This window comes from Leopardus geoffroyi, chromosome C1, assembly GCF_018350155.1.
Source record: "Leopardus geoffroyi isolate Oge1 chromosome C1, O.geoffroyi_Oge1_pat1.0, whole genome shotgun sequence".
NCBI classification, from domain to species: domain Eukaryota; kingdom Metazoa; phylum Chordata; class Mammalia; order Carnivora; family Felidae; genus Leopardus; species Leopardus geoffroyi.
Window position 1 is genome coordinate 155,186,853 of NC_059328.1, and position 18,656 is coordinate 155,205,508.

The window sequence follows — 18,656 nt, forward strand, 5'->3', positions numbered from 1 at the left end:
CATTTATGGGATCAAATTGCTTTTACGGGCATTGTGCCAGATTCATTTATGTGCACGGTAAGGCAGATTGTAGAGTGAAGCATTTTTCTAGAAAACATCTGGCTCTTAAGAAGAGTATTAAAAGGTGTGTAGCACTTTTTTTTTTTGCTCATAACTATGATTTATTATGTTACGGTAACCCCCCTCTAATCTGGCAGGCAGACTTCCAGCAACCACAACCAGGAACCTGGAAGTAAGTGCAAAATATTTTAGAACCCAAGGAAAACAGAGGCCCCCAAATTCCATGCATATGAAGGAGAGGTACTGCATTTAGGTCAAAGTCCATTTTCTTGATTACAAAACTATTGGAGCAAATTAGTGTAAGGGCTCCTGAGGCCACCTTATATGTTACACCTCTTTCTACAGTTATTTTGTTCCTTTACTCTTATAAAAATCGTGCATGCCTCCAAACTCTTAACTTTTCTAAACACCCCTAGAAACCTACCCTTTTCCTACTCGTTTTTCCCTCTTCTCTTCTACCTTCAATATCTATTGGCTTTAAATATTCCAAGATGTTCAAGCAACTCCTCCCTTGGGGGAAAAAAAAAAAAAAAAAGCAAGACACTTGTCATATCCCTCTGCAGCCAGCACTCTGTCACCCTTACCTTCAGTCCTGTATCTGAACATTCTCTTGCACTGTATTTCCTTACCTTCCATTCACAGGGCTGTCACTAACCCACCAGGACCTTTTGTTCAAATTAGAAGAGGGGATCCTCTTCCTCCAAGTGGGGGGCAGTTGCAGGACCTAAGACCTGGATGCTGGATTTCAGCCTCCACCCACCACCCCCGTAGCGGGGTCCTTCCATTCAGGACACGAGCTACACAACCACACTTTGTGACCTTGTGTGATTTCAGTTATTTCCACTGGCAAAACTCTGCTGCTAGAATATGGGCTAAAAGTGCAGAGGACTGGTTTTGCTCTCCATTTTCCCGCAGTTGTGGGACTGTGCTCTTCACCCATTTTGACAAAAGCAGCTCCTACCCTCCTTAGTAATTCCATGTTCTATTACCGGCTATTACCCCTCGGGTTAACATTTTCCAGCAGCGTCTTGTTCTAACTTCTACATCCTGAATCTTTTTCTCTGACAACTGAAATAAACCAGATTACATTTTGCATAAACAATTAGTAGTAGAGTGTGGGTGTTAAGAGTTGAAAGAATGCTAGCTTTTGTGTAGTTTTTTCTACTCATCTTTGTTCAGCTAAACAGCTTTAAACAGGCAGCAAGAAGCAAGCTTGAGAACGTTATTCTCTAAAAAACAAGACAAAGCAAAACCAAACCCGAACTTTTTTAGTGTAGATGTTCACTGCAGTGAACTTGAATAATAGCAAAGAAATAAATTGCTGATTATTTCAGCACTCAGATATAACTAGCTATAAATTGGGTTAACTTCATCTAGTTTTGTATTCATATCTATGCATCTATTTTTTGCAAGTTAATATATGATGTTTCTTTTTTACTATTTTGTGAGAATTTAGTAGTTAAAAATCTGAAAAAAGTTTCAAAGAACACATAAAAACATCTTCAAAAATAGTTTTTGATGACTACATAGTAGTACTCCATTATTGGGTACACTTTTCATGTATTTGACCACTTCATTTATGTTGAGTGTTTTTGGTAACAACAACAACAAAAAAACTCAAGCTGTTTGCTATCACATTTTTTTAACCGGAATTTCTGAATATTTCCGATAAATTTTCTCCAAGTGGGATTAGTCAAAGGACAAACTCTTAATCCACGTTGCCAAAATGCGCTTGAGTAAGGCAGCACTGCGCTCTGCCAGCAGAGTGTGAATGTGGGTTTCTTTGCACCTTTGCCAATCTTTCATTTCAAACAAGGCATTTGTTACTTTATCAGCACTAGTGCTGCTTTAGGATCCTGTTATAAGGCTATTCACTTGTCGTCTCTAGTCCCAAACTCAAATCGTTTGTCAGTCTTAACTGGTCGTTTGGTTTCCATGATGGTTAGTTACTCGTACCCTAATGCAAAGTTCAACCTAGCTTCCTCAGCTGTGGGTGCATAAAGCCCTTCCAGAATGGCTCTAGGTTCTTGACTTTTGGAAAGAAAGCGATTTCTTCTTGGGACCCAGTTCGTCATACTAGCTGATTTAAGCTCAAAGTGCATTAAACTTTGACGGGATGGTATTCTGATCCCAGGTAGACAGAAAATTCTTCCATGCTGTGCTCCTCTCCTCTGTCCTGAGTGCAGCCCCCAAACCCTCATCTAACTTGATTCCTTCAAGCAGCAGTTCAGAGCAGTCTGAGCTCCCGCTTTCCCGGATGTGTGATCCTGGGTACGGCACATAAGCCGTGGGCAGAAATCATGCCATAGTGAACAAGAAAACATCAGAGATTGGTTAAATGCTAAGTGGAGTTTAAAAAGGGTGATATGGTAGAGTATGACAGGACGGCTACTTTAGATCATGGGCCTGGCCGTGGACATGGCCTCTGAGGAAGAACAGGAAATGGATACCTGAAAGAAAGAAAGAATAAGCCTAGTGCAGGAAGCTTGGAGACAGTAAGCAGGGTAAGGGAGAGGAGTAGGGAATAGAGAGAGAATCCTGGGTACAGGAGGTGAGGGCAAAAGCAGAGCTGGATGAAATGAGATTATGCATGTAGAGAATACAGCACAGTGTTCCTGGGGGGAGGGGAGAGGGACAGAGGGAAAAAAGAAGAGACAGGGTGGGGAGGAGGGAGAACGTGAATGAGAACCCTGAATCCTGTCTGATTAGGCTGTCTTGGGGAGCTTACTTGTCCTCTTTATCATACCTTGGACTGCATTTTTCTCTTCGGTGAAGGTTTTTCTCAGTTGCAATTACTACTTGGCCCTGTTCCACTTATAATAAGTACAGCCACTATTTATTAAGAGCCTAAGTGAGTCAGATTCATTATAGGTTTTATATATGTTCTCTCATTAAATCTTACAACAACCTGAGACAGATTTATTCTTATATGCTTCTTTATGGATGGGAAACTCAAGGCTCAGAGAGCCCACGTAACTTGAGAAAGACAAAACATCTAGTCAGGGGTAGAGCCAAATGTAAACCTAGGCTGGTCTGACTTCAAATCCATGTTCTTAACTGCTACACCACACTGCTCCTCAATTAGACTTCTCTTTGGTAGTTCCCACGTTTGTAAGAACTGTGCATTCCACTCAGTTCATCTTGTTCCTCATTACTTGACTATCTCTGTGACAGAACATCTAGTTTCGCCTGCTAGCCAGATGTAGACAAGATAATTTGCTCTTATAGACAATCTCTCTAGCTCTATAAGATGTCTCACTATGGCAAATAGGGTATGAACTTCGAAGTTGTCTGGGTCAGTATGGAATCCAGATTCTGATGCTTTGTCTGTGACCTTTTGCACAAATCATTTACCTGCACCTCCATCTTCCTCGCCTGAAAAATGAGTATTTTTCCTCTGGAGAGTTGAATGAAAATTAAAAGACATAATGTAAGTAAAGTTCCTAGAATAGTACCTAGCAAATGGCAGGTGCAAAATATTCAGCGGCTGCTGAGGAAACAAAAACAAACTCCTGATTTTACAGAAAGGAAGACTGATTTGGAAATGTCTTGCTGGGAGAAGAGAGGTTCTGCTGTCTCTATCCAATTTCCAGGACTCTAGCATCCCATGATGCAAATTCACTAGAACTCCTAAAGGTATTCTGTTATATAATGTCCTTAACAGTATCCGTTCAGGCTGAAATACAAAGAAAGACATAATCTGCCACAGTTTCAGAGTTGTAAACAGGGATAATGAAGCCTATGTCCTAGGGTTGTGGGGTGATATTAACTGTACTAAGACACGTGAAAGTGTTTCAAGAGATACGAAAGGCTTCATAAATGCTCTTATTATTAAATAGTTTCATGAAACACAATAAAGTAGGTGAAAAAGAAGAATGATTAGGGACGCCTGGGTGGCTCAGTTGGTTAAGCGTCCAACTCTTGACCTCAGCTCAGGTGGTGATCTTGTGGTTCGTGGGTTCGAGCCCCATGTCAGGCTCTGCGCTGATGGTGTGGAGCCTGCTTGGGATTCTCTTTCTCTCTCCCTCTCTCTGGCCCTCCCATGCTCATGCGCTCTCTCTCTCTCAAAAAAAAAAAGAAGAATGATTAGAATTTTATAACATATAATTGGAATTAAAAGGACTCTGGAAAATTGCAGAAGTGATCGAAAAGAGATATAAAAAGAAATAAACATAGGACATTTAAAAGATAATAAAAGATACTCTATTTATTGAAAATGCAAATGACATAGAAGACTATGATATTTTTAAAGACAAGTGAGAAAGAGGTAGACAACAAATCAGAAATAATGCTAAAAATTGAGTTTATTAAGATTAGGTTAAACTTAACCTAAAAGACTGAGAACTGCTGGGCCAGAGGGTGTTAGGCACAGTAAGGTAAGCAGTTGCTTTCACAGGGTGTGCTTGATGAGTCCCTGTTGACCAGAAATATTGTCACCCTTCTCTGCCAGATGTTACAGTGTCTGAAGTCATCTCAAAAGACCGAGTCTTTGGGCTAAGGTTAATTATTGCTGTAAGAGCTTACCTATGTAAATGGATTTCAGGTATAGATTATTTCTTAAGATCACATTAGCATCAAAAGCAGAAAGAAGGAGTTCAACGAAGGGAAGGGAAACTCACATTCTTTGTATTTTTCTAAAAAGATTCTTCTAGGCAAGTCACATATTCTGTGCTACTACTCACTAAACATCGTGAATTGTACAGGGAGCTTACCCTGATTTTGCAAAACTTACCATGTCTCTTGAGTTCCAAGAGCAATACAAACCATAAATTTGTAAAGTCTTTATTAAAATAGACTTTTTATTTTTCATACATTATTAACAAGAAAATTTTTTCAAACCTTTGAAACAGCAAAGAATGTTAACAAAGAACAAGAGCGTTTTAAATATATTTCCTGAAATAAACAACTAATGTTCCTAAGAAAAGGTATAGGATACTTAATGACCTAGTATTTAATAAAATGTTCTTTATAGAAATGGGTTATAATCTTTACCACAGAGACACCAAATCTATTCCTAATCAAGACAGGCAATCAAATAAACCAGCTCTAAGTCACCTGCTCCATTAGAAACCATCCATGTGACACAGCATTTCTCTTTATATACAATAGCAGCCTCTGCTGGAGAAAGAAAAGGATGCTTCTGTTATAGAGCTTTAGCTCAAACCTATTTTGACCCAGAAGAACTGATTCCTTCCATTTCCTGCTGCATCAACAAACTAAATATTAACAGTCTTCAAGGTCTCAAAGACATGCGGGCCTTATCAAGTATATCCTTTCTGATTTTTGGATAAGTTGGATGTCCTTCAAGAACCTGCAAAAACAAAAAACAAAAGCACAAGAACTTGTAATTGATTACTGAGAACTAGAGCTATAAAACTTACTGGAAATATGCATTACAGTTGAGATTTCATTGTATTAATATTACAAATATAACAACACTTCTTAAAGGTGACATTTGAAATGTGACATAACTCCTAGTAATAGTACTTAGAAGACAACAATAGAATACATGTGAGAAATACAACAAATATAATTACTTCCTTAATGGATCAGTTGCAAAAAACAAGTATATATCAATGATTTTAAATATTTAGAAAGTTTAGCTAAATTGGGGCGCCTGGGTGGCTCAGTCGGTTAAGCGTCCGACTCTTGATTTTGACTCAGGTCATGATCTCGTGGTTCCCAAGATTGAGCTCTGCATCAGGCTCTGCACTGAAAGTGCAGAGCCTGCTTAGGATTCTCTCTCTTCTCTCTCTGCTGCTTCCCCGGCTCAAGCACATGCTCTCTCTTGAAATGAATAAATAAAAACTTAAGATATTTTAGCTATTAATATGATATTAATAAACCCTCACAAAGTTAATTTTGACCAGTAGCACATATCAGATATACTTGGAGTTATTTTGAAACATACAAATTCTTAGGCCTACTGAGTCTAGTAGTGGGGAGATACTCATTTTTTAAAAAAGAATTCCACAAATGGTTCTAATGCATAACCTTACATTAATGCACAACCTTAACCTTAATGTGAAACACTGCCTTACAGAGAGGCTCAGCAATCAATAGCAATCACTGAAGCCAAGTATTTGATATAATGATGCTGATACAGCTATTTAGGATAGAAGACATTACATAATTCCTTTCGAAAGGAACTGCTTTTCTTGGAGCTCCTAACAATATAATGCCTTATCTGGAACAATGGTGCAGTGCCTTATATATCAATGGGACAATGTACGTATAAGGAAACTGCAAATTCTAAACCTACAACTTAAATATTTGTCACTTGCTAAAGGATCATTTAGTTAGGGATAGGTTACAGAAATGTAATTGAATGACTTCTAAGTAACAGAAATACCTCTTATCTCTAATTTATAAATCTGGATTCTGCACTAACCAGACTTAGACACATTCACAAGAACTTCTATTCAGAAGAATGGCTTGAAGAATCAATAGTTTTAGGTCACATGCTTCTCCCCTTGTCTCTGTCTTTAACGTGACACAAACATTTTATTATTTGAGCCTCAATTAAAACCATGTTTGATTCAAGTAAATTTATTATTATCTAAACTTTGAAAAGCAGAAATCTCTCCCAGATGTATTTGATGAAGCCATTTAATCCAAATACAACATCGTCTACCTCTACCATTGCAGTAAGATGAATTCATGTACATCTTGAGATTAACTAAAAGTAGGAAATTGTGTATCTGAAACATTTTAAGAAATCTATATTGAAGTATTACCTGGTGACATACGTCAATTGCATCCACATATCTTTTTGCTTTTAAGTAATTGAATGCCAATTTGTATCCTGTTAAGACAAAAACAACAACAACAACAACAACAACAACAACATAATCATGTAGCACTATTTATAGAGCACACTGCTAGCATTACCTTTTTTGCCCCCTCCTTTGTTTGCTTACTCATTTGAGAAGTCTTAACGAAGGCTGGTGACTATACTGTAAAGAGAGAAGGGATGGGATAATGGAAGGTGGAGTGGCTCAAAGGGAGAACAGGTAGCGAAAAAAATGGAGTTAGAAAAAGGACTGCAGTGAATATCCTGTTGGGTTAGAAGACTGCCATCCTACAGGAGTGGCTTTTGTAACTTACTAAAAAAATCCCATTTATTTCAGATTATAGTAATAACTCATCACAGGGCAGTAAATGATAACACAGCTATTCATTTATACCACATAGGTTTATTTAGCACTTAACATGTCAGGTGCAGTCAGGAGGTTTACATTTTATTAGGGAAGGAATGTATATTATTTAAGTAATTATGTAAGTATGTCACCAATTTCCAAAGTGAGATAAATGCTATGAAAGAAAGGTACAGGCCAAGAGAGCTTTCATAAGCAACCTGGGTGGGGAGGGGGTGGGTATCAGGCAATGCCTGGAATCTGAAGGATGAGGGGACAGGCCAAGGGAATCGGAAGCAAGATGGCAGAAGGAGCTGACCAGGCAGCAGCAGTCATGGGACCCACAGGAACCAAATGGATTTGGAGTATGACAGGGCAGAGCAGTCGGGAGGGTGGCCCAGAAGACGACAGAGCAGTCACCAGATATGCCACATCAATGATTAGTAACAATTATCACAATTACTGATACCAAAATGTCATGTTTCAAATACTGACAATTTAAAACAAAGTTTTAAGACATTCTTAAATGATTGCTGCTTTTCTGTAAGAACACTGTAAGAGTTAGCAAACAGGAGATAAGACAAATAAGATATGATGTATATACCATGATGTAAAATAATATGTAATTAATACATTCAATATTTCACTTTACCTCTTGCAAATATAAATCAGGGAAATTTAAATGCTGCTCTTGGGGTCTAATAAAAGTACCAAATTTTTTTTTTTTTTTATTTCAAACAAATATTTGAAAGGAATTACTGGCTAATGTAATCATAAGGTAGTAAAAAGTAAGAAACAGGACTTATCTGAAATTCATAGTGTTTGCTAAAAACACACATGAACACACATGCCTATAAAACCATCAAAGATGAAAACAGTAAGTTTAGGAGAGTTAAACTTGATATCATTACAAAGGAATTATAAAATTGGCTAATAAAGTTGGTGACATTTAAAAAGGAAAACAATTTAAGATGTCATGCCATGTCAAACATACTTTACATGAAAACTAGAGCCAAAAAAGTTGGACTTCAGTTTTGGGGTCTGGCTTCCTGACTGGCTTTGAGACCTCAGGTGAACTGCCAACTTCAAGTTTCCTCATCAACCCCTTCTCCCCCCAACTCTTAGTGTACTTTTAAGATCAAAGGAAATACTTGCCGTGAAAGGATTTTAAAAGTTTTAAAGCACCATACAAATAAGACTAATAGTAAAATAGAAGAACAAAGTTTTAATGTTGGAAGAAACTTGATAGATCATCTTATTCAAAATATTTTAGGGAGGAAATAAAGGGCCAGAGAAATGTCAAAGGATATGTACACTGAGGCTGCATTATACCTGTCAAGCTTACAAAAATTCAACTCTGTGTAATGAGGGGAAAAAAGGTAGCATGGCAGGGGAGGGGGGGGGAGGAGGAACATGAACAATGTACACAGTCTAGTGAGTGTCATATAACCAGAGAATGGATGTAAAGGGGGAAACAGAAGTGTGTTTTCTTTTTGGATCTCAGTTCCTGGTGCCTTTCATAGTGACAGTACTCAAGCCTCAATCCTTTGGAAAGAACACGACCGTGATTTTAAGGATTTCCTGACAACTCTAAAAGTGAAAGGCAATTGCAGGTGTTGGATACAATGACAATCTGAAGGAAGAAACTAAAGAATGAACTGGGAGCCTCAGAGAAAACTCACTAATGAGAAGTCAGGGAAATTGACAAAATCATCTATAAAATACATAGATGACACAATGAAAGAATGAATGAGTTGGAATATTTGCTGACGTCTTCCAAAGAACAGAATGTTTAAACAATTTAACTTGTAAATGTATTCCTTCTGTGGAATAAAATATATTTAAGGAATTTTTATTTTACAAGCTGACTTTATTGTGTAGGATACATGATCTTAAGAAGGAAAAATACTATCAACAAATGGTATGGTATTAGTTCCTGTGCCGTATACCAGTCTAGTAAAATAACAAACTCAAGAAAAATACAAGGTGGGGGAAGTCCTGAACTGACAGCAGTTAATGTAAAGATGACCTATCTGATTGCAAATGAAATCTGAGTCCATACCATGACATAGCTGCTCAAAAGACTGATGCCACTTTAAGGCTAAGTTAACAACTGCTAAAATGCTTAATAAAAAAATAGCTTGATTATGCATATAATTAGATTCTTAAATTATACTTAAGAACATGTTAATTTCTGGTACAACATTTTGGGAGGGACATGGACAAACAAAAGAGCCTTTTCCAAAGTTATCTGGCCATGAAATCTAATCTCTTTATACTCAATTCTCTTCATTTTTTTTCTTTTTTTAAAGAAGTAACTATTAATACCTCACCAACTATTCCAAAGGACAGAGTAGGAAGCATTATTTTGGAGTTTACAGGAGACAGGAACAAGAAGGCTGAAAGATTTGGAAGCAAGTCTCAGGAAGAATGGACAAGTAATTGAGATAGTTTGAAGAGATGTCTTGGGAGAGACAGGACAGAGGTTGAATTAGAATGCCACCATCGGTAAGAGGGAAGAGACTCTGTGGGCTGCTCCAGAGAAGAGACCTGACCAGTTTCAATGCAGCATATTTCAGCTCAGTACAAAGAAAGGGAAGAGCACAGGTATGAGCTCCTCGCAATGTGGAGGGAGGCTAGTCACTAAGTATATTCTAGATGCTGTCCATCTGGTAGGGATGTTGGAGACTGCATTCCTTGAGTCTATCACTGGAACAAATTGATGTTTCTGGATGCTCAGTAAAAATAAAAAAAAAGTTCTAGGGTCATATTATTGTGGGAAACACGTCCCTCTGTGATATCCATCACAATGTACATTAGTGTTTAAAGGCATAAGAAGTTCTGCAGTAGAGACCTGCAGGGGCGTCTGGGTGGCTCAGTTGGTTACGCATCTGACTCTTGAATTCAGCTCAGGTTATGATCCTACAGTCGTGGGATTGAGCCCCACACCCCTGAAATTTATTTTTCAGAAGGACTGATAAAGGCTCCATGCCCTGCATTCTCTCTCTCTGCTTCTCCCACATCCCTTGCCACTGAACTTGATCTTGATTTAATGAAATGTTTTCCTAACTGATGTGACATTGGAATACTTTTTCCCACAGCATTATCATTTTAGAAATAGCAGAGGGTTAAAGGGAGAGAAAGGGGCAGAGTTAGATTAGATGCAGGGGCGCCTGGGTGGCTCAGTTGGTTAAACGTCTGACTTTGGCTCAGGTCACAATCTTGCGGTTCGTGGGTTTGAGCCCCGTGTCGAGTTCTGTGCTGACAGCTAGGAGCCTGGAGCCTGCTTCAGAGTCTGTGTCTCTCTCTCTTTCTGCCCCTCCCCTTTTCATGCTTTGTCTCTCCCTCTCTCAAAAATAAACATTAAAAAAAAATTGAAAAAAAAAAAAAAAAAAAGATGTAACTGAGGACCCGTCTGAATCTCAGGACATTATACTTAGTAACTATTAAGCTAATAATCTATTATGAACATAAAATTTATTTTTCAGAAGGACTGATAAAGGAAGTTGGCTTTTTATTTAGGAAGCTGTTTATTTTGTTCTTAAAAAATATTAAATGCATTTAAATGGAGATTTACAAATAAAATCCAAGTTTCCAGAAAAACCTAGTATCTAATTTGTTAAACTCACCTACTGTTGGATTTGTCTGATTGCCATGTTTCCATGCCATCTCATAGTTTAAGGCAGCGTCTGTATATGCTTGCTCTTTTTCCATAATGTATCCCATGTATTCATAAGCTTTGCAGCAAGACTGAAAAAAAAAAAAATGGAAGAGGTTATCAACAGATATCACTTGATTTTATGGGGGTGCTTATGACTCTAGAGGTTGACCATATTAACTCATTTAATTGGCATATAAAACAATGTTTTTCAACCTTGGCTATGCAATTAAGTCATCTATGGGACTTAATGAAAGATTCTGATCAAGTCCCACTTCTATTCCCCCCAGAGTCAGGAGTTTTACATGCTAGGCAATGGACTGTGTATTTTACACATATACACATACAGTTTTTATTACAAATAGTTTTAAGTTAAAATTAACAGTGTAATGAACCCCATGAACCTCTATCTTCAACAATTAAATCAGGACTAATACTGTTTTAACCTCTACCCCCCACCCTTGTCCTTCTGTATTATGAAAGAAAAAAAAATCCTCAGATATTGTATCATCTCATTCATAAATATTTTACTTTAGTATGCCTCTTTAAATACAAGGACTTTTGGGGCGCCTGGGTGGCGCAGTCGGTTAAGCGTCCGACTTCAGCCAGGTCACGATCTCACGGTCCGTGAGTTTGAGCCCCGCGTCAGGCTCTGGGCTGATGGCTCAGAGCCTGGAGCCTGTTTCCGATTCTGTGTTTCCCTCTCTCTCTGCCCCTCCCCCGCTCAGGCTCTGTCTCTCTCTGTCCCAAAAATAAATAAACGTTGAAAAAAAAAAAATTAATCTAAATACAAGGACTTTCTTTAAACATAACCACAATTTATCATACCTAAACGTAACAACTCACTGATATTACCAAATATCCATTCATTATTCAAATTTCAAATGGTCTCAATATCATTTTGTTTTGTCTTGTTTTTAGTTTGTTAGGAAGATGATCCAAACAAGGCCCACACATTGTAACTGGTGGAAATGTCTCTCAACTTTCTTTTGATCTAGAGGTTTCCTCTCCATCTCTCTCTGTGTCTCTTTTTTTGCAATTAAACGTAGCAAAAAAGAATTTTTATCCTAGAGTTCCTCACAGCCCAGATTTAGTTGAATGCATCCTTGCAGTGCTTATGTAATATATTCCTATATCACCAATATTTCCTGGAAATTGTAATTAGATCTAGAGGTTTGAATTTGATTTCAATCTTTGAGGACAGAGGTAAAAGTACTTCTAGGTCAGTGCCCTGGTGAGCCACATTGGAGCCTGAGGCAAAAGGAAAAATGCACAGCTCTGTATACATGTTTTTGTGATTTAATTGATAATTTCCCACCCAGATGTTAACATTTTACAAATCAAATTGACAAGTTGAGATATTAAAACTCACAACATTTAAAATTTAAATATTTCTTTCTACCCAAACTAAATTTATTATAATTTTATTTTCCTGACTTTAATGGGAGTAAATATATTAACATTTTCATTAAAATCATTACCCACTGAAAAATATATAGGGGCACATGAGTGGTACAGTCGGTTAAGCGTCTGACTCTTGATTTTGGCTCAGGTCACGATCTCATGGTTCATGAGTTTGAGCCCTGTGTGGGGCTCTGTGTGGAAGTGTGAAGCCTGCCTGGGATTCTCTCTCTCCCTCTCTCTGCTCCTCCCCTGCTCGTGCTTTCTTTCTCAAAATAAATAAGTAAACATTTTAAAAAGGAAAAATACGTAAAAACATGGATATGGAGGCATAAATTTTCCCCTTTTGTTTCAGGCTTCAATACCACTCAGCACAGCTCTGTCAGATGCTATTTAACATTTTGGCATTTTGGTTAAAAAATACTGCATTAAATTATTCATTAAAAAAATTTTCCCCCAATGTTTATGTATTTATTTTGAGAGTGAGACAGACAGAATGTGAACAGGGGAAGGGCAGACAGAAAGGGAGACACAGAATCCGAAGCAGGCTCCAGGCTCTGAGCTGTCAGCACAGAGCCCAATGTGGGGCCTGAACTCACAAACTGTGAGATCATGACCCGAGCCGAAGTCAGATGCTCAACCGGCTGAGCCACCCAGATGCCCCTGCATTATTTATTGTAATAATATTTTATTATAATTTATAATAGGTCTCTTGATTAAATGATAATTTATCTACAATGGACTGTTTCTATTCCCCCCAAATCCGTACATGGAAAGCCTAACCTCTAGTGTGATGCTACTAGGAGATGGGATCTTTCAGAGCTAATTAGGTCATGAGGGTGGAGCTCTCATGAGTGGGATTGGTGTCCTTATAAAAGAGACCCCAGACAGTTCTCTTATCCTCTCCTCCCACCATGTGAGGTCACAACAAAAAGTCAGTGGTCTGCAACCCAGAAAGGTGCCCTCACCAGAACCCAGCCATGCTGGCACCCTTACTCCAGACGTCCAGCCTCCAGAACTGTGACAAATCAACTTCTACCATTTATATGCCACCCGGTCTATAGCACTTTGTTATAGTAGCACCAGCTGTCTAAGATCATCACTGAGACGTAAAGTGCCCTTGGAAATTCTGGGCCCCAAGTGAGGGTTTCACTCGCCTCACCCCAGTTCAGCCCTGTCATAGATGGCGTGATCTTCCCTGAGGAGGCACATAACATCAGATTCTCTTTTTATGATGTTATATCCGTTCATCAATTTATGAGGGCTGGAAAATGATGATAGTCTATCACTCTTGATTTATTATCTGGAAAACATCTATAATAAGAGATGTCTTTTATACTATATTGTTTCCCAGTAGTGTAGTTCATACAGAAAAGGTAGGCTAAGTGCTTAATGCCTTCCCTTTATTTCCCAGCTTCAGAAATAATAGTTCATCAGTATATGCCAATGGTGACTAATTAGGTTTTTCTTTTTTTTTTTCTTTTTTGGATCTTTGTAAACCCATGGATTTAAACTTTTTTGGTGTGTTTCAATCCACTGCAGTTACTATTCTTACTGAGAGTTAATGTGTTCCAACTCTGGCTACTGTGAGTGTCTTCAAGTTGGCTCCTGAGTCCTTGACATGACTCTAATCATCTTCGATAGCTTCCTTGCCATCTGGTATGACAAGATGGTCTAGTGTCATCCTGTACATTTCTGTCCCAGATCTGGATGATCTCCATCTTTTAATTATACAATTCAAGGTTTCTAAGCTCTAGTTCCTGAATCTCATGCTTCCAATATTGACATGCCTAATCAGCCAAATGGCGCCTCTAAAGTAGCCATTGTGTTCAGCCATGCAATATATTGCTGTCAGTGTTCCAGGAAACTGAAATTCTATCTGCACTGAAACCTTAATTTCCATGTAATCTCACTTAATCCTAGACGAGGCGTGTAAGGGTCAGCCATTTGGCTGTTTACATTTTTCTTTTTCTTTTTAATTGAAGTATAATTGACACACAATGTTACATTAGTTTTGGGTGTACAACATAGTGACTTACCAAGTCTATACCTTATTCCATGCTCACTACAAGCATAGTTCCCATGTGTCACCATACAACGTTATTACAATATCACTAACTATATTCCCTATGCTGTACCTCTTTTCTTTTTTTAAATGTTTATTTATTTATTTTGAGGGGGAGGCGCAGAGAGAGACAGAAAGAGAGAATCCTAAGCAGACTGTGCCCTGTCAGCATAGAGCCCAACCGGGGGCTCAAACTCATGAACCGTAAGATCATGACCTGAGCCAAAATCAAGAGCTGGACACTTAACCGACTAAGCCTCCCAGGGACCCGCCCACTCCATGCTGTACCTCTCATCCCCACGACTTTTTCACTCCATAACTGGAAGTCTGTATCTCCCATTCCTCTTAACCCACTTTGCCCATACCCCTACGACCCACCCTCTGGCAGCTATTAGTTTGTTCTTTGAGTCTGTTTCTGCCCTTTGTTTGTTTAGATTCCACATATAAGTGAAATCATATGGTAGTTATCTTTCTCTGACTTATTTCACTTAGCGTAATACCCTCTAGGTCTATCCATGTTGCACAAATGGCAAGGACTCATTCTCTTTTTATGGCTGAGTCATAGTCCACTGAATATATCTGCCACATCATCTTTATCCATTCTATCAATGTACACTTGGGTTGCTTCTTATCTCAGCTATTGTAAATGATGCTGCTTTTTAAACATGGGAGCGTATGTAACTTTTTGAATTAGTGTTTTCATTTCATTTGGGTATATACTGAGCAGTGAAGTTTTTGGATCATATAGTCTATTTCTAATTTTTTGGGGAACGTCCATACTGTTTTCCATAGTGGCTGTACAAATTTACATTCCCACCAATAGTGCACAAGAGTTTCCTTTTCTCTACATCCTTGCCAACACTTGTTATTTTTTGTCTTTTTGATCCTAGTCATTGTGACAGGTGTAAAGTGATATTTCACTGTGGGTTTGATTTGCATTTCCCAGATGGTTAGTGATATTGAGCAACTTTTCATGTCTATTGGCCATTTGTACATCTTCTTTGGAAAAATGTCTATTCAGGTCCTCTGCCCATTTTTAAATTGGATTTTTGTTTGTTTTTGGTATTGAATTCTACAAATTTTTCATATACTTTGGATATTTTTTCACTTTTTTAAAAAAATTTTTAATGTTTATTTATTTTTGAGAGAGAGAGAGAGATAGAGAGAGAGCGTACATGCTAGTTGGGGAGGGGCAGAGAGAGAGGGAGACACAGAACCCGAAGAAGGCTCCAGACTCCAAGCTGTCAGCACAGACCCAATGCTAGGTTCCAACCAACGAACTGTGAGATCATGACCTGAGCCGAAGTCAGAGGTTTAACTGACTAAGCCACCCAGGCACCCCTATATACTTTGGATATTAACCTCTTATCAAATATATCATTGCAAATATCTTCTCCCACTTCTGCCCTTTTGCTTTGTTGATGGTTTCCTTCTCTGTGTATAAGCTTTTTATTTTGGTGTAGTCCCAGTGTTTATTTTTGTCTTATTTCCTTTGCCTGAGGGGTCTGGAGGCAGATTTTTCAAAACCTATTAATTAGTATTACCTGTTTTTCAAGTCCAACTTAACTTCAAATTAGATGTACAGACTATAAATTGATAAATGGCTTGATATTTTGGGTTTTTAAAGTTATTAAAGTAACTTAATAGCATTAGATGATCTGTTTTATAACTTAATTTGCTCAAAGAGAATAAGACAGATTTACTATGATTACGATTTTGAGGTAATTGACATGAATCTGTGAAGATAAATATCCTTAAGTTTCTAAGTTGATTGCAATTATTTCTCAACAAATAGTAACAAATTCTTTAAAAATGTTATAAGACATTCTTTTTTGTGTGCCTAAAAACCAAAATGCGCTAGTACTGAAATATGGTGGAATTGTATAGACTTAAAGATTTTCAGCTTTATACCTAAAGGTAAGAACTTTTTAATAAGCAAATTAAATGCTGGAAAGACTTTTCCCCACAAAATATATTATGCATAGTGGATTTTAATAATGTGAAAACAACATGCAGCTGCAGTAAATTTATCTAGAGTATTTCTTAATAGGAGGGACAGACGTCCGCAATTAACGTTCTTCTGCAATTTTCATTAGTTCTGGGATGAGCTGGATAATCACAAATGCTTGACATTCCATAAACACTTTCTGTAAGTGGGGCGTAAACCACAGCTGAACCCTGAAACTGCATAAATCTCTATTTTTCTTTATTTTCAAAAGCAAATGGCTTCTTTCTTCTCATGACTGTTTATTTCCTGATTGTGTTAAGAATAAACATTTAATTTTCAAAAAATACACAAGAATCCTTAGAAATGGACCAACATTCTATAATAACCTATTACGGGAAGCTTGTAAGTGAAAGGTTAACAATGATGTTTTATTCTTCAATCACCTACCCTATTATGACGCAGGCACCGTTTTAATAGCTCTTCTGCCATGTCGTATTTTGCTGATTGAATATAAATATCAGCAAGCAGCAGCCAACTCTTCTCAAAGTCCTCAGCATCAATAGGATTCCAGTTCATTTTCGCAATCCGCTTCAGCTGGTTTCTGGCCCTTGGAGTCTGTTTCAAGATCATATAAGCTGTTGCCATTCCCAAAAGTGCTGGAATATGATCCCTCTGTAAGAAAGCAAAACTTCAGATGCCCATATACACAAATATACATGTTGTATGTTTAAAAGGAAACAGGGAAAGTAGCAAGTGCTACACAATGTGAGAACTGGCCTGTGAATTCTGTAACTGGCTCCACAGATATAACTGTGACATAGTCATTATTTAATACATAGAGTAAACTCAAGCTATCATGGAGAAACCTGGTCAGGCACCATGCGGTCAAAATAATTCAATAAATACACAGATGCCAGAACCACATGATTCAGACCATTAAGGCGACTTGATCTTTTGGGGGCTAATTAGTTTTTATGGTTTTATACAGAAACAGGAAAAAACAAAATTCTATTTCAGTATAATACTCATTAAACATTTGCTTTTTTCAGCAATGTTTCAGATTCTGCATTCAGATTCCTTAGTTCTTTCACTTGTAAAACAAGAATGAGAATGATTTACCTGCAAATGATATTCCTTCTCTATGTGAACTTCTACTGACTTATCTATATTGACTTTTTATCGATATGGACTTTTATTGCTTGTTTTCCCTTCCTTCTTGTTTTATTTGAAAGCCTCTTTATCCAATTAAGTTTGACCAATGACATCTTATAAACAAGGCATGCGATTAATCACTTAGAAATTATATGAAATAAACTCATGCCTTAAAACACTCTTTTAGACTTACAGTCTGCTGCTTGATAGTGTCTATAAAACGCAATGTTCTTTTAGAGAAGAGTTCAGAGTCAGAAAATGCCATTCTGTGAAACCTACAGACTAAAAAGAATTGGTATGAAATGGAAGCCATTAGTGATCTACCCAGAAAACCAACTTACCTAAGCAATATGTGTATATCCTTGATAAAGCTAGGGGGGCTTCTTACATTTCAGCAGTGGGATCATGATGTTTTAATAAAGAGAAGGCTTCAGGTTAAAATACAAATAAAAGATGAGAGACTGTGCTTTAGAAATTACAATATCATGACTATAATAAAAGTACACTGGAAGATAGCAAGTTTGGGTAACCAATAAGGAATACTGCCAAAAGGAGACTAGAGGGGCATGTTCAATGTCCAACCCTGATCATGGTTGGAAGTCAGAAATAACCCTGGAATATGGGGTGCCTGGGTGGCTCAGTCGGTTGAGCGTCCAACTTCGGCTTAGGTCATGATCTCGCGGTCTGTGAGTTTGAGCCCTGCGTTGGGCTCTGTGCTGACAGCTCAGAGCCTGGAGCCTGCTTTGGATTCTGTGCCTCCCTCTCTCTCTGCCCCTCCCCTGCTCATGCTCTGTCTGTCTCTCTGTCAAAAATAAATAAAACATTAAAAAAAAATTAAAAAAAAAAAAGAAAGAAATAACCCTGGAATAGAGAAGGACAGTTCCTTAGAGCTTGATGAAAACAATTTTTTGGAAGATAAAATTTCTTTGGTTGTAATTCTATGCCTAGCAACAAACTTCCAATATGTAATTTGCTGTTGTAATTAAGGCATGGCAAAAAGGTTTGAGTGCCAAATTCAGCCAATTGGTGGTAGATTTTGGAGACATAAGGGGCATATTATCAATTATTGAGCCCCTCCCCTCTTCTGTAGAAAGGAAAGAAAATAGACGTCTGCTCTGAATTTGTCAGCCTGGTCCTAGGACAGCCCAAGACAAGAAAGGTTCTATAAAAATGTCCAGATCTAGGGGTGCCTGGGTGGCTCAGTCGGTTAAACATCCAATTTCAGCTCAGGTCATG

The 18,656-nt window shown here is 37.9% G+C and overlaps 1 protein-coding gene across 1 annotated transcript in view; it reads right to left on the reverse strand.

Annotated features, from left to right (window-relative positions):
- Positions 1-4,346: 4,346 nt before the first annotated feature.
- The window catches only part of TTC21B (tetratricopeptide repeat domain 21B), an 83,307-nt gene continuing 68,997 nt past the window's right edge, over positions 4,347-18,656 (reverse strand). The window contains exons 26-29 of the mRNA XM_045480067.1: positions 16,716-16,940; positions 10,826-10,946; positions 6,798-6,865; positions 4,347-5,371 (exon numbers count right to left, since the gene is read on the reverse strand). Of these exons, the coding sequence (XP_045336023.1) occupies positions 5,294-5,371; positions 6,798-6,865; positions 10,826-10,946; positions 16,716-16,940 (492 nt within the window). The 3' untranslated portion in view covers positions 4,347-5,293. The remainder of the gene's footprint in view (positions 5,372-6,797; positions 6,866-10,825; positions 10,947-16,715; positions 16,941-18,656) is intronic.